This window comes from Porites lutea, chromosome 8 (assembly GCF_958299795.1).
Source record: "Porites lutea chromosome 8, jaPorLute2.1, whole genome shotgun sequence".
Taxonomy (NCBI): domain Eukaryota; kingdom Metazoa; phylum Cnidaria; class Anthozoa; order Scleractinia; family Poritidae; genus Porites; species Porites lutea.
In genome coordinates, this window is record NC_133208.1 from 3,003,698 (window position 1) to 3,026,441 (window position 22,744).

At 39.2% G+C, this 22,744-nt stretch overlaps 1 protein-coding gene across 1 annotated transcript; it reads left to right on the top strand.

Annotated features, from left to right (window-relative positions):
- The first annotated feature begins 18,946 nt into the window (after positions 1-18,946).
- Positions 18,947-19,717, top strand: LOC140945985 (N-acetyltransferase 8-like). The gene has a single exon (XM_073395051.1). It carries the CDS (start codon positions 18,974-18,976, stop codon positions 19,712-19,714), a length of 741 nt encoding a protein of 246 aa, XP_073251152.1. The 5' UTR covers positions 18,947-18,973; the 3' UTR covers positions 19,715-19,717.
- The last annotated feature ends 3,027 nt before the right edge of the window (positions 19,718-22,744 follow it).

A 22,744-nucleotide genomic window follows, 5' to 3' on the forward strand; every position in this document is an offset into this window, starting at 1 on the left:
CTGGCCTTGAGTATCGCTGACCACCCCTTACTGGGAAGCTGTCACGTCCATTTCTATGTCATTTTGAAAATCAAAAACGCCATTTGAGAAATCAAGCGCTATAATAAATTTTGGAAATCAAAGATTACCTGAAAAATCAATATGAAACACTAACACACACGCAATTTTTTTTTTCTTTTTAATCAAAGACAAAATATCAAAAACAAAGAAAACAAGACAAGAATCAAAATAAGTGAATTTTATGAGTGATACTCTCGAACACGGTAGACATCAATTTGGGTAGAAGATATTTATTGAAAATATATTAAATCCCTCATGGGCCATCCGCTTGGGACTGGGTCTGGCCCGTCAGGGGGGTATTCCGGGGAATTCCGGGTGTCCTGTAGGTGTTCCAGGGGTGTTCCGAGGGTGTTCCAGGAGTGTTTCGGGATGTTTCGGGCCTGTTCCGGGTTTTTCCCTTAGGGATTTTTATTTATATTTTCAAATTCCCGTTCAGCTGGTGCAAGGTAAAACTCGAAAATAAATCGTCACCTCATGATTGTTATTCTTTATAGGTGATTGGGTCTTCCGAGAATTTTTGGAGTTTGCTTCTGTCTCTCACCCCGCAAAAAATTCTCGTGTCCATACCTCGCACCAGCTGGCGGCTATTTGAATAACCTTGCCAATGAAAATCTTTTGAAGTTGATTTTTATTCAATCGGTTACACTTTAAAACCAGGGCTGAGTCGTTCAAGGCTGGGTTAAGATTAGTGCGTCAAATTTTGATGCAGATATTAGAGCTTTTACGCTTTCTTTTAAAAAGCAAATTCAGTTAAATTCTGTTTGTCAACAATTTGATGGTTGATTGCTCTAAAATGAACCGAGAAAATTTTCCGAGAAAACGAATCTGAACAAATGTAATTGATAGCTTTTATTTGCACTTGTCCACGTACCTTTAAGAGGCCGACCATTTAACTCTTGAGGGGTGGGGTGGGTGATTTCTGGTCATCAAGAATTTTTTTCTAGCAATCTGGTCGGCAGGATATTTCCCTTAAGCTTTCTATTACATTTGTGCTCGTACAAGCGCTTGCAGGAAATTTTTTTTCTAAGCAAGTATGAAGTAGCTGGGGCAAGAGAAGTGTGACGTCACGTTACTATGGAAGCAAAATTTCTGAATCTCGACAATCTTTCTGACGGAGACAGTCTTCTGCACTGTCGAATGATGAAAGAATAGTATGGACTACCGTTTTGTTTCTGAGTGCAATCATTTACAGTAAAGTCATACATATCAATTGCTCCGTTTTTTTTTTCTGCTATATTTGAAGGACCACGGTTTGTTGAAATCCATGGTAACGTGACAGAACGAATTCTCCTCTAAGGAATAAAATGTTTTACATGGTTGTGTGGTTTCCGAATTCCTATACCTACAATCATCGTCAAAAGTGTTGGGAAGGCTGCTACTTCCTACCTCTTTTTCCTTCCTCTCCTGACCCTGGCCCAATGTTGAGCAAAACATGAATGTTTGTTCACGGAATTGTTCTGTTATATCCCATCAATAGAGAGCTTTTTAGATTCCAAAACGAAGACGACTGGGCGCGCTCGAACCAACGTCATTTTGGCGAGAAAAAGTGGTAGCCGTCGTCAGTCTGTTACGAGTTTTAGCGAGAATAGAGAGCTTTAGATTCTAAGACGAGTACGAGATTTTCTCAATACTGAGTAGTGCACCCGGGTGAGCCAGCATCATTTTGGCGGGAAAACGTGGTAGCCGTCGTCATTCTACTACGAGTTTTAGCGCGAATGTCGTGCTGGCGAAAACTCTGAAGATGACTACCGCACAGGTCAGGGCGGATAAAGGTTGGGCGGTGAAACGAGCGCTCCTCTCTTCATTCAATGTGTGATGCGGAGTAGGACTGGCACGAGCGCTCTTTCCGCGCTTCCGGTGCGCTTCAAGACCGGCGAAATTTTCCTTTTTGCAAACCGGAAATCCTATTTTCTTTCTGTAATTTCAGGCTACAATGTTAAATAGATAAATTCGTTTCATAACAATATCAATAAACAGTTTTATATGTTTGTGTCTGTACGTCTATAAGTCAAACTTGTTGGTCGTATAATGCCAAAATTTGAGTTTAATTTGAAAGTGTTGAATACCTCCTCCTTCCACTAAATATCGCCTAATCGTCTTTCGCCGTTTCGTTTGCAAAAGCTTAACACTTCTTAACCTCAATTTTTACATATGTTAAAGGAGGATAAATTTTATATAACGTAACAAAAAATTACATTGATATATATTGATATAGTGGCGTTGTACTTCTTCAAACTTTGCTTCTCGGGTGCAACGCGCCATGGCGATTCGCGCAATGCGTTGCAAATCCGGCAACCGCACGTAAACAAAATTTATTGAGGTTAGTTGTAAGGTTTTTTCTCCGTTTTTCTCTCTAGAACAAAACAAGGTAAACAGAAAAAACTGAGGGGAAGCTAATTTTGAAGTTTCGAAGAAACAGAAAGACGTCTGAGATGTTTTTTTCAAAATTAAAAAGAAGGATGATGGTGATTGAAATTAGCATAATTTCACCTTGCACGAGCTGCACGCATTTATAAAATACACGTCATCTAGTTATGAAACACGATCTGCTGTCTTTTAGTTTTGCCATGGATTACATGGATGAGATTTTCCTTCGTGTTTTAGACAGTACTTAGTTGTTTTGTTTTGGAATAACATCGAATTTGGCGAGTAGCAGAACGAAAATATAATTCAGTGGTAGAGTCATGGAAGTAATAAAAGAAACCCTTTGAAAGAGATGTTTGTCTACTCCAACTAAACCTCCCGCAAAAAATAGCAACATTTGCCTCTCGGAGACAGCGTACCAGCACAAAGGAACGAGGAAGAAGTGCAAGAAAACAATTCAAGCCGCCATAATTCAGTGACAGCGGCAGGGTCTAATGTACAAACCACATCATATCGCAAGCCCTGACCGAAGTCGAAAACAAGCGACATTTCTAAGCAGAGTCCCAGTCCACTGCATCACACCTTTTTGCTCGGACGCGCTCGTTTCACCGCCCAACCTTTATCCGCCCTGGCACAGGTTGTTGAAACGTCAGTCACTGTCAACAACAACAGTCCTATTCAGGACTACGTTCACCCGGACGATCAAACTCAACCTACTTTTGAAATGACTCCTGGGTTCAAACCTTTCACAAGATATCAAATGTTAGAAGTTTTGTCTTTTTGCGATCGGGAAAGCGCGTAACCTTCACTAAAGATAACAGTGCTAACTTTTCTAGTGAAAAATGGTAAAATGAAGCTTTCTGGGAAGTCTATATTTTGAGAAGACGCAAAAAAACTTCAAGTCAAATCTCGTACTCGTAGTCGTGCTCGTGCTAGAATCTAAAGGTCTCTAATGTCGTAGTGGTGAAAATAAGTTATCGAATGTAAGGAGTTTTATCATTTAGCGATCGGGAGGGGGCTTAACCTCCTTCAACGGAAATAAGTTTGCTAACTTTTGTGGTGAAAAAAGGTACAATGAAGCTTTCCGGGGGGTCTATTTTTAGAGAATAGGCGAGAAAACTTAAAATTAAATGTCGTCCTCGAATCTCAAACTCTCTATTGAATAGGGGGACGGGGGATATTTAGTAACGGAGAAAACTGAACTACTCTTTAGCTGTACAACCTTCCCAACTATTTTTGTCCGTGATGATTGTAGTTATCATGATGTCCCTTCTCTTTAGGGTGGATTTCAACTGTAACGTAATTTTTATGCGGGTAAATAATACAGCGACAATGTATGAAAGACCGCGCGTATTTAAAGGAGATGTGTCGCGAAATTCAGCTAAATTAGGAAATAACAAAATGTCCGTTAAATTAAGAGAAACAAAAAAATAAGCTCTTAAAACTTTAAAGGAAAGTTAAAATAACATAAAAGAAACAACAGATGCCACGGATGGGCAAAACTGAAGAAGATTGAAATTCGGGTTTTTGAAAACTGTTCAGCCTAACAATTTTTTAAAGTTGATCCCTGATGCTTACAACTTCAAAAATGATGCTAAGGAGACATATTTGTTTGTCTCAGATCTCTGATTTTGTCATTTACATGTAATTTCTTTGCTTACTTTAAGTTCCATAGCGACTGAGGGCTAGTAATTGGCAAAATTAAACAAAATGAACTGGACTGCCGTGACACAGCCCTTTTAAACAAAGTTGAGCAAAGTTCGACTTTTGCGTTCACGCGCGACCTTCCATACATTGGCTTTATGTTATTTACGCGCGTAAAATTTACCTGCGTACGCCCGTAAAAATAACAGGACAGTGGAAATCCACCTTTAGAGTCCTTTCTTGTCTGACGCGCGAGGAAACACGTTTTTAACTTCAAATTTGCCGCGTATAAACATGCGATCAGGCAAGGGAGACTCGGGAGCCTTGTAAAGGAGTTGCCAAAAAAATTGCAATATTTTTTTTTGCGGTGAACAGGGCTTCATCAGACAACACTCATCACACATAACGAGACAAACCAAGCATTAAGTAACTGAAATTTATTGAATTATTGACAAGTGCGTTAAAATGATAACACAAGTTCCAGCAAAAGATACTTTTTATTGATCTTTTTACACTACTCATCAATTTCACACTAAAACTCAGTTTTGTCACGAAAATTCCTAACTGTTATTATCACCATTTGATTCGCATAAGACCTTTTTCATTTTCTTAAAATGCTTTTTTAGCGAGTTCAAGTTCTAAAAATGCCAGGTGACTTTGTATTCGACGTTACACTGTCCCGATCCTAAATAATTTCTAATACAAGTTATGATCAAGACTATCGCTTGAAGACATAAGCCACACTAACTCATCGGAAAGACTCATGTTTTCATACATGCCACAACCCAGCCTAAACGGTATTTTTTTAATCCCACCAAAATAATCTGGAACCCCTGAAATTTAGCCATTAGACGGTTACAGCTGGTTATTGTAAGCGTTAGGTTATGCAAGCATTAGTTAGTTCGGAGGTCCCAGATTAGTCGATCTAATCGTCCGGTGAATGCCTGTATTGAAAGTTGCGAACACATCTTGTTTCCGTTGAGGTAACTGATTTATTACAAGTTACAAATAAACTTATATCAGTGAAGCTGTGGCTATTCTAGTTTTTCATTTTCCATGTACCTTTTATTACATTTTCAACGACATTTTTATTTTCTATGGTAAAAACAAACTCCATTTTTATTTCGTTCAATGTTCAATATTCAAAGTAAAATAACAGAGAAAATGGCTGGTCAAGGACACTGGATCGTATTTGGGGGACTAAACGTGCACCATACATCGTGGCCTTGAGAAAAATTTGTGTTTTGCGATGACCCATTTTCTTCGCGATTTCACGTTTTAGCAAAATCATAGTTCCTAAGAAATTGCAGTTTTTCATTTTTCGAATTAAACGTGTCTTGTTTCTTTTTTTTTCTGCTTACACGGAAAAAAATGACCGAATTTCTAAAAGTTCAGACTTGAATGAAAGACTTAAATGTCCGTTCCATCTCCATCTGGTCATTCCTCTTTAAGAGCGTCAGTCATGCTCAGTCAGGGCGTTTTGCTCCTTCCTTTGTAGCTGTTGAAACATACAAACAAACAAACAAAAACTATCAGTTTTAAATAAATCCTTTTTCATATAACTTTCTTTGGACGATATTTGTAATCAGTTTTTATCTTTTCTCTGATTTCGTTGCGATTTCTTTTCCCAGCTCCACTTACGTCGTCGTAAAAATGTGCGAAACACATTTTAGGGGTTGGCTGTCCAAATCTCAGTTTACAATAGGGGTTAAAATGGCGGCGCTCCCAAGCATTTAAAAAATTAAAAACTGGGTAATTTCAGTATGTTGTTCTTTGACTTGCCTTATTTTCCATGCACCTTTTGTTAGGATTGTAGTCTTTCTGATCCATATTCTTTGGTTACTATCACAACTCGAGAGGGATTTTCTATTCTCGTACAAACCTTTGCTTTGACGCCTTCTTTAATGTCCAGTGTATCACAAGTGGAGACTTCTTGACAGCTTCCTCAACTCCTGTACTCCTTGGGGTGACCTAAGTAGACTAAGTAAAAGATTTCTAGAAAACAAGAGGCGTTGAAACAATGCAAGCAATTGTTTCCTTTCCCCATGAAAATCATTGAAAAGATTTCCTTTCGCTACAAGACTAATTTATGGCGAGATGCATGATTTTTCACTCTAACTTTTTATCATTTGGGAGAAATCCTCCGATGTTGCCATCCAAATGAAACCTCCCTAAGTAGAACTTTCGAACAGTTCTATTCAAAACTTATTATTTTACCCCCCAAAAATCTGGAACTTTTGTGACATTTTTCACTTTGGCTGTCTTTGAGAATTCAATACATTCGAATCACCGGCACCGAGAATTCCAATTAGGTTCTCGGAAAAAATATATGGAAAATGCTGCCAAAAGCAACAAAACTACTGGATTAAAACATGCTTTAAAGAGAAACGTTTGGAATTTTTTTAGTTTTAAATGCTCTCTTGAAACGGGAATCATGTGAGCGGTTCCAAATCTCTTACTACAGAGATAAACTTCATTGCACTGCTAAGACAATTGGAATTTTCTGATCTGAGTGAAATACTTCTGCGAAAAACTGAATCATGATTAAAGCCAATGTGATGAAGGCCTTTCTGTTGCTTCTGTCTTGTTCGTTAAGGGAGCGTTGACGTGGCTTGATTCCACTTACATCCTTAAAGACTTACCAGAAACCACTGAACTAAAGTCAAAGGGCTTTATTCTCGTAATCGCCTCTCGCCACCTTAAGGAATCTTGAAGGGTGTTTTCTAGAGTATTCCACCTGCTTTCAATAAATGAAAGCATACAAGGCAATTGATTAGTATGAACTGAAGATTGATCAGCGAATCATGTCTAGTATGTCGGCGTTGTAACTGGAATAACTATGGTCCAATCACGGTCCATCCACTCGTTGGCGAGTCGCTTTCAAGAGTTGGGAGTATTCAGTGAAACATAACGAGCTTGAAACTCGTTTTAGCTTTGGTGAATGGTAATGTAATTTCTTTGTAATTTTGCAGGATACCTAATTCTTTTGTACTTACGGTATGTACGCTATTTTCTTTACTCTCTTGTCACTTCTGAACATTGTGGACGGTTGCACTCACTGACCCCTTATAGCGTGTGACCTAAAACACAAAACAATCTGGAACGTTAAAATACCTTGATCGATATATCACGACTCTTACCTTCGGCTTTTGAACTCTTTGTTCAGTCCAAATCTGGCCCCAAGCGTTTCTTGAATTAACACACCCAAAGTGTTAAAAAATACAGTAACATCTTGAAAAAAACGCCGGTGTCTTGTACGTTCTTCTCAGAGCCAAAAAAAATGGTGTCTTGCAAGTTCTTCGAAAGGGCGCGCCCGGTAAAAAAAGGTGTCTCCCATTAATTATCCGAAAAGCGATGGCAGAAAATAAAAAGAAAAAAGTTTGCGTCCCATGTTCCTGAAATACAACTTTCTAGATATTATGTTGCGTTAGTATAAAAAAAGATCGACACATGTATCCTCTGTGTTTTTGATTTTATTGATCACAAAGTTTAAGCTATTACATTAACTTATGCAGCGTCAGTTTTCAAAAGGTACCGTATTTAGGCTTATTTGATAGTACATGCATTATATAAGAAAGTAACAAAATAGCAAACACCCTTTGTTTAAACATTCAAACAACTTTATTGTTCATCAAAGTACAATTACATTATAATTAAGTACAATTCACGTGGATACTCTTCTAGTGCCTGATCTCCTGCTTCAGTCGCAGTCAGCAGAGAGCGTTTCTTCAGGAACGCAGAAAAAAGCAAAACTCGATGTTGACCGGACGCGCCCTTAAAGATGTATTCTTCCTATTTCGCTCGAAAAAGACGATCGGAAGTCCAAAAAAGGAAAAAACGTTGGTTTTCGAGGTTGCTGAAATCAAATTGCATTAGTAAATTACATAGTTGCTTAAAAAAAAAACTCAGATTAGGCTATAAGAAAAGACACTGACAACCGTGGATATTTTTGTTTTACTTTTATTGATGCTATTTTTTAAAGTATTTTTAATTAAATACAGCTTCACCTAAGAGAGTTATCAGTAACTATTTATTAGAAAAACAACACTCCGGCAACAAAGAGGTTTTTTCTTTTATTGAATTGTTGCAGTTACAGAGGTTAAATATTTAGCTAGTTGAATAATTAACGCGCTCCTACCACAAAAATTTCGGGGCTTTATAATAGAAAAACCAGACACCAACAACACAAAAGTATTTGTTTCTTTTATTGAATTCCATGTACGTGTCAGTTACAAAGAGAAAAATTAATTACTTAAATAAAGGACGCGCTCCTACAAGAAACCGAAACCGAAGGATGTCCATATGTCCACAGTAAGGAACGCTTCGAATAAGACAACCCAGAGTTCCCCAGACCGTATGAAGGGATCACTAGCGGCCTGCTATCGAAACACTGTCGATACTAAGCCTGTAGCCGTTTAAAACTTAATTTGGAGACAAATCGAAAGCCAAATTAAAATCGGAAATTAAATTACACAAGAAAAACAAATTTCACTAACCTGATGTTCTGCTGTAAACTTGGGCTGATTGATATGGTGCAACGTTTGTGAAAACTGCTCACTTATCTCACAAGCACGTTCATGAAATATAGCTGAAAGGTTGCTATTCGCTCCTGTCTTAGTGCAGCGATGTTATTGATAACAGCTTTAAACAGAAGATGCACCATAAGAGTCAACCCTACCTTGTATGAGCTGGTCTTGTAGGATGGTGGATAGGTATGGTCTGGTCTGGTAGTCATGCCAACAGGAAAATGATCAGGACTGCATGGTGCTCTTCTAAGAGAAAGTTGTCTGGTCTGTTGGTGAGCCTGTGCAAAATGGTCCGGCCTGCTCTGTTGGTTTGGCTTTTGAATACAATCTGATGTTTTGGTACGCTGAAAAAAAATAAAGAAGAGAAAACATTGGATGAGGTTATCAGAAGGTAAGGTCAATTAATAGAAACTTCTTACTGCCCTAGATGAAAGTCCACTTTGTTAGTTGCTATCCCGAGGGGGAGGGGGGGCTACTCAACAAATTTTAATACGGGGAGGCTCCGCCCCTAGGTCTGACCCCCTTACCCTTTGATATACCATTTCTGGCAAAGTACCCCTTCAGCATACATACACTCTATTGAAAAATGGTGCTCTTCTCACATATCTTGTTTAGAACTTTGTATCAATTTTAACTGCTGTAAATGCACTCTTTGAAGTTTCTGGACTTTTTCACGGCCATGAAATGAATCTCTTAACCCTGTTGAGCCATTTTACAGACCGAAATGACAGAGTTCCAACCCCTTTCATATACATAAAACCTGAAAACGCATCCCTTTCGGGCGGAGTCTACCCCCATAGCCATTACAGGGAGGACCCCTGGGTCTGCTAAAACATCTGGGATTTCCTGACCAGACTAATACAAAATTCAAATTCAGTTTGCATGATTTTGCGATGCAAAAGCTTAGTGATAAACTTCTCTCCTTTTTCTCTCGTTTGCGTTAGACAGGTGTTGACATATGTACTAGCTTTTTAAAATTTCTCTTATTAGTAATAAGTACACTTACCAGACAGCAAGTCAACGCCACTGCTTTAAAGCACGTTAACGAGGGCATCTCAGGCTGAACTTCTGGAGTACCTTGCCTGCTTAAATAAACAACAGCTTCGTCCAAGACATTGATTAGTATGAAATGAAATAATGACAAGAAATGTGGGGAAAGAACATATGTCTGTATACAAGTTGGAATACCGCGGTTAAAGTATGATCCAGCACATCGTTTGTGGATGGATTTCATATGTACATAATGCACAGTTTAGTTCCTTCATTTTGACAAACATGTAGCTTGAACCTTTTCCAGTCTTTCTGTGCTGTGAAAATGTTAAATTTCTTAACTACTTACGGTACATTCCTTGTTCTCTTTTCATCTATCAATATGGAAAGGGCACGCGTACTCATCTCTCTCAACTGCTGCTTGTGTGACCTGGAAACTATAAAAATACAAACTTGGACATTAAAATAGCTTCAAATACGTAGCATTTGCCTTACCTTTAGAAGAACGTGAAATCCTTCTTCCAGGTCTTAATCGCTCCAATGGACTCACCAAAAACGTGGTTAAAAAAGTGACATCTTGAACAGAAAACGCCAGAAAATGATGTCTTGCACTTCTTGAACAGGGCGCGCCCAGTATACATCTCTCCTCCATTTATTCTCCGAAAAAAATTGTCAAAAAAGGTCGCGTTTCATGCTCCTGAAATATAACTTTCTAGGTTTTATAGTAGGTTAGTAGAAAAACGTAACACTGAACAGATCATTGTGTGCTTGCAACTTTATTGATGAAAAAAGACAACATATTACAATAATGATAATCTCTTTATATTAGTCTCACTTTGTGCGGTTTTACAAGACAAGACACTGAAACGCAATAGTAAAACAACTTTATTGTTCATCAAAGTGCAACCACATTACTGACTAGGTACAAATCATCTTGTTAACTTGGAGCAGACGAACTCTTACTTCATTCGGATTTCAGTGATTTGAAGCGTTTCTTCAGGAACGCTGGCCGCCAAAGCAGTACTCGATGTTGACTGGGCGCACCCTCAAAGATGTATTCTTTATACGCTCCTCGTTCCAAACACATAGCCGGAAGTAAAAAAGAGAAAAAAACCTTGATGTTGGAGGTTGCTGAAATAAAAGCGTTAGTAATTTATCTATTTACCTATAAAACCTTTAAGAAAGGCTATAATAAAGGACTCTGACAACTTCGTGCGTTTTTTGTTTTATTTTATTGATGCTATTGTTTTTAACTATCATTAAATACAGCTTTACTACTAAGAAAGTTATTAATAAATCTTGATTAGAAAAAAGACACTACCAACACAAAATATTTTATTTCTTTTATTGAATTCCATGTAGCGTTACAAAGTAAAGATGCCGATTCGTTGTCGTTCGAGGTTGCTGAAAAAAAAAACATTAGTAATTTATCTACTTAGCTACGAATCCTTAAAAATAAGCTGTAAAAAAAGACTCTGACAACTGCGTGTGTTTTTTGTTTTATTTTATTGATGCTATTGCTTCTAGCTATTTTTAAATACAGTTTTAGTACTAAGAACGTTATTAGTGAATGCTTGATAGATAAAACACACCAACAAAGCAAAAAAATTTGTTTCTTTTATTGAATTCATGTAGCGGTTACAAAGTAAAGATGCCGATTCGTGTTGCTGAAACAAAAACATTAGTAGTTCATCTACTTAACTATGAAGCCTTAAAAATAAGCTATAAAAAAGACTCTGACAACTAAGTGTGTTTTGTTTTACTTTATTCATGCTAATTTCTTCCGTCACTATTACTAAATACAGTTTTAGTGCTAAGAAAGTTATTAATGCTTATGTTTAATAGAAAAAACACACACCAACAACCCAAAAGTCATTTGTTTCTTTTATTGAATCAACAGTAACCAGTTACAAAGGATGATTAATTACTTCAATAAAGGGCGCGCTCCTACGAGAAAAATTTAGGGTCCAGTTGAAACCGAGGAATGTCCATATGTCCTTAAAATGTGACATTTCGAATGAGACATCCCAGGGTCCCCCCCGGACCGTACGCAGGGATGAACAGTGGCTGCTATCGAAACATTGTCGATACCAAGCCTTTAGCCGTTTGAAGATAAATTCGCACACCGAAAGTCGAATCGAAATCGGAAAAACGCCGAGTTGATAGCCGAACCGAATTATTATGTAACTAAAAAAACAAATTCACTAACCTGGCGTCCCTATGGTTACTTGGGCTGACTAATATGGTGCAACGTTTGCAAAAACTGCAGACTTACCTGCACACGCGTTCGTAGAATATAGAAAATGTTACTCCAGCACTCTCCGTTTCTAATTAACGCGACGTTCCGCTGAAAACAGTTTTAACAGGCGATGCACCATATGAGTCAGCCCTACCTTATATGGGTTGCTGCCTCGTTCGTCATGCGTCGCCACGTTCATGCCCATGCTCACGGTCATGCTGTGCCAATGGGGACTGGGTTCTAGATGCTGCGTGGTTAGGCGTGGTTGGTTGGCTGGCTTGTTCAGATGATGAAATGAAGTTGCTCCGGAAGAAGATGTCCAGCCGGCCAATTATATTAATAAAGTAACAGTAGCTGTCTCAACAAACATTGAAACCCATCATCTGCCGCGCGCTACCAAAACAGAGACGAAGGTCCAGACAACGTTTTACGTTTCAAAGCATCACTTTTTACTAACATTGGTTCCAAATTACCTTAACAAACTTTTAGCAAACTTCGTTTTATTATGTACGAAAACTAAGAAAAAAACGCTTAGTTCCAAGTTTGCTTCCTGCACGTGCGCATTTGTATCGTGAATCGTCGGTGGGCATCAATGTTAGTTGAACCAGCTCTTTATAATTATTGTTATATGCTGTCTACTATGGCTATCCTCCTTCCTAATCAGCAAGTCGTCGTTTACACTACGTTGTCCTTGGCTTTTGTAAGCGTGGGAAACGATCACGCTTCTGGTGTGTTTTGCCGTAGTTATCTCTTTAAATTAAATTTAATTGTCAAACTTAAGGGGCCACAGGACTGACTGTGAAGTGCAAACGACGACGTGCTTGTCAGCTCCATCTTTATCATCATCATCATCATCATCGTTGGATTGGTCGCGCATGCCTCGTTGGCCTCCTTCATCGCCGCAATGGCAGCTACCTCGTCTACTTAAACTGACTATGTTTTCTACGCTTTCTATGGCGTTCGACCGTCTTTGTTCTTCGTTCTTCGGCCGGCTTCTTCTTTTTCTATACAAGGGACTTCTGGTAATTCTTGAAAAACGAACCACCCTCTGCCAGTGTGCTTCCGACGTGAAGACTACTTACGCCTACCATTTGTAGACGATCTGTGCCTGCGAACTGCAATGCAGGGCTTCCTGAGAAGAATTCCCTCGCAGGACAAGATTAACAAGAAGACAAACCCAGTCGTCTAAGTGTCAATAATGTCATAACGAGAAAACCCCCCCATTACCTGACTGGCTCAGCAAGTCTAACTATAGCCAGTGAAGTATACACAAGAGTACCAGTGTACGCAAATTCAGAAACCCACATGCTAAGGAAAAGTCACCTACACATGCGTGTTTCTGAACCATGATTGCGGCCAGTGGTATCCCTGTGTCTATTCCACAGGCTACTAGCTCCGCTAACAACCTGTTGGCTGGGTGATGTTCCTCCGGCGGTGAATCTGCGTCGTAGGTTGGACTCGAAGGCTTCCTACGCTTACAATTTGTAAACGATCTAGCCTAGGGTGTGTGCGTTGTCCCATGCTGCCCTTGATAAACCTGCGACAAGATTTTTGCCCTTCTCGGAAAGGAACGCCTGGTCGCAGGTTTTTGTAAGACTCATCTCTACACTGCACTGTACGCTCGCAAATTTGGTACAAAACTCATTCATTCCGAAACTTTCCGGCACTCTACAATCGGTATTTTTGCTTTCAAATAAGACCAAACAGTTTGCAGGGTAATTTTTTTTTAGGTGAAACAGAACCAAATTTGCGAGGCTAAACTAATTAACTACCTGCAACTAGAGAAACCACTCAACATGTAAGGGGTGGCCAAATCAGGTCCCGCTACAACAGTTAAATGGTCTGTAGTCTCTAGTTTTCTACTTTGAAATAATCTATCTGGTTGAACCTTGCGGATAAGAACTTTACTTGTCCAGTAGATTAACTGTCAAGTAAAGTGTAGTAGATAAATTGATTTTCTTTATGGCGCAACTAAGCGGGAGACAGCAGCGACGACGACGGCGACGGCGACGATGACGTGACGATGAAATGCATCCGACGAAAAGACGAAAAAATGCCGAGTTGAAGCCGAAATTTGTTTGAAAAAGTCCTATCATTGCCGAATACCTGCAAAGCAACCCAGGAATGAAAAAGGGAAGGGGAGGCCCTAACCAGCCCAGGGAACCCGCTAACTAATCTAACTACGATTAAATTAAGCCGAAAACGAAGTCCAGGGACTTCAAGCCGAACGTGTGTGGATAGTATGCGTTGCAAGGTTCATCCAGAGCTGTTTTTATTAACCTCCCTTAACCCAACCCATAAAGAAACGATCTGACCTGAATGTCTGGAAGTTGGGCGTTCTGTGCAAATTTGTGGCTGACTGATAAGCTGGGAGGTAGGTGGTCTGGTCATGGTATGGTCTGAGGTCTGCTTCGTGGGAAATGGTCTGGCCTGGAGGTCTGCTTCGTGGAAAATGGTCTGCATTGGAGGTCTGCTGCGTGGAAAAAGGTCTGGACTGGAGGTCTGCTGAGAGGAAAATGGCCTGGTCTGGAGGTATGCTGGGAGGAAAATGGCCTGGTTTGGATATCTGCTGCGAGGAAAATGGTCTGTTCAACCGGTCTGCCCGTTTTTAAGTGGTCTGGTTTATTGGTGGGCTGAAAATTGTACGTAAAGGAGACAAAATATAAATGAATGAACACGGAATTATTATCCCAAGCAACGAAATCTAACAGAAGAGATGCTGGAAAATATCATGATAAAAACTACTCATTGGCACTGCAACACACTATTTAATTTTTTCCGATGTTTTGTCCAATTTTTTTTTTAAATTTCCCATTTTTTGTCCGATTATTTTTTCTGTTCTATTTGAATGTCCGATTTTTTCTCCGATTTTTTCTGTCCGATTATTTTGTCCGTTCTATTTGAATGTCCGATTTTTTGTTAAATTTTTTTGTCCGATTTTTTGTCCGATCTATTTGAATGTGCGATTTTTTTTTGTTGATTTTTTAGTCTGATTTTTTTCTGATCTATTTAAATGTCCGATATTTTTGGTCCGATCTATTTTAATTTCCGATTTTTTTGTCTGATGTTTTGTCCGATCTAGTTGAATCTCGGATTTTTCTGTCCAATGTTTTTTGTCCAATTTTTTGTCCGTTCTATTTGAATGTCGGATTTTTTCTCCGAATTTTTTGTTCAATTTTTTGTCCGATCTATTTTAAAGTCCGATTTTTTTTTTCTCTGATTTTTTGTCCGAGAAATTTGAATGTCAGATTTTTTTCTCCGATCTTTTTATCCGATCTATTTGTCCGATCAATTCTCCGATTTTTTATCAGATTTTTTTTCTGATCTATTTGAATGTCCGATATTTTTTGTCCGATATTTTTGTACAAGTGTGCTGCACGTGCAATGTTGCTTTGTTGCTAATTAGACCTATTGTTGTTTTTTCACCGTTCTCGTCGCGTTCGCCGCTTTTGAGCAGTACACAATTTTATATTTTGTTTCAGCAAACTATAAATATTATCGAGAGCTTCGCTTTTAGCACTGGCTAGGTCCTATATATTAGCGAAAACGTCACTTTTAAAAAGACTTTTGCGTTTATTCAAATTTTGTCGCCATAAGTTTGATAATTTTTAATGTGGGTGAATGTTCGGGGTAACCAAACTCAAGTTATAAATTAAAGCAGCCGAAAGAGAAATTCATCTTGCCGTCTCGTCCTCCATAAACCATCGCATTAGAGAATTTAACGTCGTAGTCATGCAGCACGTCAAAGAAAGTGTACCAAAAATTTTGCTGCACGTGCAAAATTGTTGTTTTGCTTATTGAACATAATGCTTTTTTGAAGCTCTCATGCCAACTAATTACATCAAATGTTTGCCGTTTCTTTATTTGAAAATATCAGGAGAGCATTACGGGTGTACTGGAAGAAAAGATATTTCGAAAAAAATAACTTTAAAATACTGTATTCTCCAGGCAAATTTGGTGAAACAAGAGTTAAACTGTAGCATTACACTGTATCGAACAACAACGCTGAACACAAGTACGAATAACCATAAAATGTCTCATTTTTCAAAGTTAAGTTTTAAAAAACGTCCCTCTAATACGAACATTACAATTTGTGGACAAAATGATTGCTAAATTGAAATTCCTATGCCTATTTTCAGTAAAAACTGTCTTTACCTTTGGAAGGTTGAGTTGTTGTGCATCATCCTGGCCACGTGTAAACTAAGTTCGCGTGGATAAGTTCAAATGGCTTGTTCCGATAATTCCACTTGTAACTCCTGTTGGACACGTCAATCTTGAGTGTTTTTTAACTTCCACTTGTAATATGGCTGAAATGAAAAAAAAATTACCCTCAGTAAATATGATTGTCAACTTCAAAATGAAAATGAAGCCATAGAATAAGCCATTTTACCGAGTACTGTACTTTGTCAAAAAATGAACTTAAGCTTAATTCAAAGGGCAACGTCTACAAACCTTTTGCTTTGTTCCAGTCACGTCGAACCTCTATTCCATTCACGTCTTTTGAGGCAAAGTTAGGAAAGATGGCAAGAAGAAATTGTTCGCGAAAGAGTATTGTACTTTTAGAAACCAAAGAGTTGTAAACCTTCGCATCTTGCTTCGACAAATGTTTCAAAATTTGAACGTAGCGCGTTCAGAAATCACGTGATTAGAAAAGTGTTTCTGATTGGCTTGTTCCACACTAAAGAAAATTTGTTTATCATTTGAATACCATACATGAAAATTCTGTCAGGGTTAGGGCCGCGGGTATATTTTGCGTTACCCCGTACAAAACTGAAACAGAAAAACAGAACTTCTAGAGGGGAAGGAAAATGGTCGTGACATCTGAGGCCAGTTACGTTGTAATGTGTAGTTCCAAAAAATATCCATACCCTCCCCCCGCCACGGAGGGCAACGGAAATTCCGAGGGGAGGGGGGTCCGAAAGGAGGCAAATTCCGAGGGGAGGGGGGTCCGAAAGGAGGCAATTTCCGAGGGGGTGGGGGTTGATAACAGAGGGTTTTTTTTTCAGGGAGTCTGAGTATAGCCTGCGAACGGCAGACGTATCTCCTCGCTCATCGTCGCTGATTAAGATTGGTTAGTTATTGATAAATAAGAGCTCCTCTGTTGAGCAAAGCTATCAGTTATTTTACTGTTACCGGTGTTTCAAAACAAGTACTATTGTTTGCATTGATCATCTTTTATCTACCGTCGGCGAAATGCCCCCCTCTACCAGGGATTAGGGAAGGAAAAAGTGCCTTGCGTTTCAGCCCAATAATTTTCCCGATATTCTCTGGATAATTTAGGGTACTGAAAATCATTGTTGAATAGGACAACTTTTTTTTATTTTAAATCATTTTCTCTAAAATAATGTAGCAGTTTTAAAGATATCTGACCACAATTGATCAAATTCATATTTAATGCAAATTAGGTTCGGTACATTTTATTCATCATATTTGACATACGGATCTCGTGGAATAGTTTCCTCGCGGTAATGCGGGCGCATTACTTTACGTTCATTATCCAAAATGCTCCAAAAATGCTCCAAAATTCTTGGGTTTTAGACAGTTTTGATGGACATGGGTTGAAAAGAATATGCCAGCAAGATAATCGACTACTCAAATCAGTGAAAGCGTAAATATGATAGAAAGGTCAGTCTTTAAAATGTCCGTGAATAAGGATTTATTGTCGGTGACTTACAATATTTTAAGCTTTTTGGACATTTAAACATATGCAGTAAACACATTTCATTTAGTGGGCTTATTTTTTGTCACATAAGGGCTATTACATTAAAAGATTAATACCCCAGGGATTAAATAAATTTTCTTCAGATGATGATAATATTGAATTGTGAAAAAGGTATGCCAGAAACTAATCCTGTCAGACATTTCAATAACAAATTGATAACATATTGCATTGATATACTGAACTGATAATTTTAATTTTTAAAATTAACTGCTTAACTGTTTCATGCATATCTAGTTCAGGAGTGTCTCATAAACTAGAACTTAATAGCCTGTGTACAGACTTCCCTCCTCCCTCAGAAAAAATCGGGAGAAGAGACGTCTGTGAATCGCCGACGATTTTTTGTCCCCAAAATGTTGGGGACAGCCTCTGATTGGTTGTAATGTTAATGCCATGACGCAAATAATTTTTGGTGTTGCGATTGGTGAATGAATCTCAGAATAGATTCCCCGGGGAAAAACTAAGCCTTTGTGGACAGCTTACCGCATTTATATTTGTTTACTTGGATTTCGGCTCTCTGGAATAAGCATGTGAAATTAAGACCACCGATGTTTGCTGCACCGGTTGTGGGTGGACGTACAGAAATCAACGCTTAATCAGAGATCTTATATCTGGATTTTAGCGTGGACATTGCGTGAAGATGTTCCGCTAGCCTGTGTAGAGACGCCATGGCTATTTTTTGGCCTACATGTGCAGGTCATGTCTCATAGAAATTAGGCAAAAGTAAGGCTATTGTAGTTTCTTGCTAAAGAGAAGTGAACGATCCTTTACATGAAACCTACTCAAAATCATTGAGTGGATCAACTCCTGCATAAAACGCTTGACAGGAATTGTAACAGTGCTTCCGACATCAAAATTCTGTCAAACCAAAAACCACAGGAAATCGATGTACAGTAACAGACAGACTTTATGAGCTAAAAAAAAATTTTAAAAAAACTTCAAAAGCATGAAATACTTGTTTTAAATGACATTTTAGCTAGATATTCTAGTTAGAGCCTAGCTTAGCAATAAGTGTTGAGAACATCTGAGAGAATAACTGCGTACGTGCTCTAAAAGAGTCCCCAGTCGTGTTGGTCTGTCAACACCTTTTCAACTGTCAGATGAAACAACAACAAAAAATAATTTATGCAAATGTATCCTGGAACACGATTAATGACGGCGATTCACAGACGTCTTTTCCCCCGATTTTTTCTGAGGGAGGGGGGACGTCTGTGCACAGGCTCTGAGAACTTTACAGCTTTAAAATAATGAAGCAATTTTTAAAATTAATTAATTAATTAATTAATTAATCAGTGGACCATCTAATGTAATTTTAATGTTTCTTCTTTTTTTTTTTTCACTTTTGCTGATAAAGACCAAGGTAGGAAATTTTTTTTGTTGTTGCACTAGAGTATAAAATATTATTCTATTTACTTTGCTTTTCATTCAAGTATGAAACTTGAAAAGGAACATTCCAATACATTAAAGCTGGATGGCAAACAAAGCAGATATCCTGACATTGTCATTCGTCCTTTTGAGTCATGTGATACCGATGTGGTTCGTAACATCTTTGCTGAAAGCATGGGAGAAATGCGCAGTCCCCTAGTCCGAGATGTCATGTACCAAGCCATTGTTTATGGATTATATTTATCATTACCAGCAGCAGTGCTAAGTGTTGTATGGTTTTCTTGGTTTTTAGCACTGTATTTTATCATTCTCATTTTCATTTTGATTGTTTTGTTTGCTGTGTTACACATTGGTTTCTCAAGGTACATTCAACGATGTTTAGACACTGATCTAGGAGACATAGACAATACATATTTCCAGCAAAAGATGTCGCACTTGTGGGTTGCAGAGTGCAACCAAATAGTAATCGGTATGGTAGCTCTTGTTCCCGATACCGACCACGAAGGATGCTTTGGAAAGTCTGGGGAAGTTGTCGGAAGGCTTCGGAGAATGGCTGTTTTACCAAAATTCCGTAGATTAGGTGTCGCCAAACAACTTCTTGACACACTTCTGTCTTACGCGAAGCAAGTTGGGTATAAACAAATTGTTTTGCTGACAACCAGCGCTCAAGAAGCCGCTATTAAATTTTACACAAAGCACGACTTCCAACTGGTATCAAAGAGACTCGCCAACAGAGCAATGAGAGGATTTTACCATTTTGATTATTGTTATGACCTTGAAAGATAGAAATAAAATCAAGAAAAATAAGTCTAATAAATATCATGATTTATTTTAAAAGTTCCTTAAGACTGGCTGTTACAGTCACATACCGAGAGGTTTTTCACCCAGCTGTTGTTTGACACCCCATATCATTGCCAATTCATGGAAAAAGAATTCAAAAACGACACCACAGCCACCATAGAGTGAAACACTGATTATATTGCTCAATGGAGCTGGGTGTTTTCCTAAGGGGTATGAGCTAGAGAAACCCGTTAACATACTCAGACTTTATACAGCAGCTTGGTGAATTTATTGGCCAGTAAGTGAAGTGTTTGTGTGATGTTTAAAAGAGAGTAAAAACGTGTTTGAAAAAATAAATATAATATATATACTAGAATAAAGTGGATGAATGCCTAATGTACCCTCATTTCTAAGTGTTTCACCCCACATTAGGGAATCGGAATACCAGAATCCAGGAAGTTTTTGCTTTGGAATCTGGAATTCCCATAATCCGGAATCCCGGGTTTTTGTAATCCAAAATACTTCTTAACAAAACCGGAATCCCAATAATGATTGAAATCCAAGATCCACTGGCAAAGAATCTGTAATTTAGTACCTGGAATCTGGAATCCACAGCATGGAATCCAGAATCGAAGAGTGTCTTGGATTCCCTTACATTGGGCGAAGTGTAAAATAAGGGAAACAGCTGGTGTAAGAGACAAATATCTTTCACCATTTTATATTTGCTCTCTTTCTTTATTTTTTCTATCACTCTTCCTGCTTTAAGGATCAGTTCACTGTTTTAATTTTAAAATTTGGTAGAAAATTTTACTGATTCAGGTCTACTCAGGCCCGTAGCAGGCATAAAATGACTGGGGGGGGGGGGCTGAGCGAGTGGCCCACATTAACTTCCTCCCCCCCCCGCCCGCTTCGGTCCCTCGGTTAAAGCATACTTCTTGGTACATGTCAGATCACTACATTTGTCTACAATACCTTTTGTTCTTGTCGCTAATTTTCCGTTTGTGTTGACTTTGACGAAATAGGGTTAGGGTTAGGGATACTAACTTGTTTGGGATATCATTCGCGGAAAATTTGGCAAAAAATTGCTTTCGGTTTTCTTTCTCCCCAACGAAGTCATTAGCTACGTCTACAAGGGTCAGAGCATCTGTTTTGTCCTTGTGAACTGGCAACATCATGAGGTGGTTCAGGTGAGATTGTCATTGGTGCATTTCGATCCATTTTGCTTCTGACTATTTTGATGCTTAATAAGCAGATATTTTGAAGCTGTTGGTTGTTTTGGCAGAGCAAAAATAGGGTTTCGTTCATTTACACAGTTCCAAATTGCACAGAAGAACAACAGGACATAATCTTACTATGATCGACAATACTTTGAAACTTTAACTTCCATTGACAGCTGTCCATTTTAGTAGAAAAATTCCACTTTTGTAGCAGAATTTAATTCAAGTCTGAAAATTTCTGGGGGGGCTCGAGCCCCCCCTGCCCCTCCCCCTGCTACGGGCCTGCTACTAAAGATGCGACTCATGAGTCATTGGTTTGTGGCTGTGGTTTTGCCTTCATGGGTGTTTCTGATGCTTGTTAGGGAGGGGGTGGAGGGCTTAAAAGAAGATTTGCGGTAAAATTTTTCTAAGCTTAGAAGAGAAGAAATATGCCGATCTCAAACTGCCTTGTCCCCGATTGCAAGTGATTACTCTTTGGGGGACATTTGAGTTAATAGGCCACTTCCGAGTTCCAAAAGCCCTCACTTTCAAAGTGAGGCCAAGTGCACAACCTTTCTTGTGAAAACGAGCTTTATTTGCATGAGAATGAAAAATCATTTTTAGTGCTTAACCTTGTTTCTCTTACAGAGGCTTGGGGGAACTCGATAATGGCCTATTATAAAGCCCGGGGGGGACTCCCCATATGAAAGGGGTGGGGATGCTCGTTGTCTCGCTTAGGGGTATAAATTTCGGATTTTGGTCTCACTTAGGGTGTTCTGGGCAAAACGCCATCATATTTAGCCGTGAAGGTCTCGTTTAGGGTTGCACACGAAAAAATATAAAAATAAACATATTGTCTGTATTTTAACGGGGTCTCTTTTAGGGGTGAAAAAAAGCTTGGGCCCCTCCCAGATCGGTCTCCTTTAGGGGTTTAATGCAAAATTTCCGACGAGCATCCCCACCCCTTTCATATGCGGAGTCCCCCCCCCCCCCCCGGGTTATAAAGGTTCTACCTACTCTTCCTTGCAGCCGTTTTTGTATCGTCACGCGAGAGGAGGAGCGTTGCGTGACGAGACAAAAACGGCTGGGAGGTAGACTGCGAGCAGTCTCTCTTTTTCGTCAGATTTAGGGCCTGTTTACATGGAGTGGGGGACCCCGGTCTAGTGGGGTAGGTTTCTTTTGTTTTCACGCTCTGGCGGACACAAACAAAAGAAACCTACCCCACTAGACCGGGGTCCCCCACGTTTACATGGAGCTCCATGTAAACAGGGTACTTAGTAAGGGGAATGCACGCGCGCGCTAGCGGCGAAGCCGCGAGGCGACATTTGCGTGTCTCGCGTTTTGCTAGATGGACTACAGAAAAAACAGACTGCTCGTAGTCTAAGGTAGACTAGGCTATGCGCCCAGTAGATCCCCCATCATCATCCCCTTCTCGCGCTACTTGCTTGTCTCCAGCTCTTACGCTTCTCGCTTGCTCCATGCTTCCACCCTAATGCCTGTAACGCAGCCATTTCCTTTCGATCAATATCGGTAATCTGACAAGTACGCGCGCGCGCGCGTTTAGCTAGAACTCGCGCGAGGCAAATGTCAGCGGAAAAGAATGTAGACATGCTTGGGTGGTACTGATAATCTTCCAAAACATCCCAAATCAGATTACGCACCGATTACACGAATTCGCAAGGGTGAACCGTTTATCAATCACGATCTGTAGCCTTCCAGCTCTTTGCACTAATGACACTAACTGCACAGCTCAAAATCGACAAAAACTTTAAGAAAAATAAAATTAAATAAATGAAAAATAGATTTCCAGATGATAAAATGGTAAGGTAACAATAGTCCT

Bases quoted from the DNA above. Each gene is read 5' to 3' on its own strand.
- LOC140945985 (XM_073395051.1), top strand. From the start codon at position 18,974: ATGAAACTTGAAAAGGAACATTCCAATACATTAAAGCTGGATGGCAAA.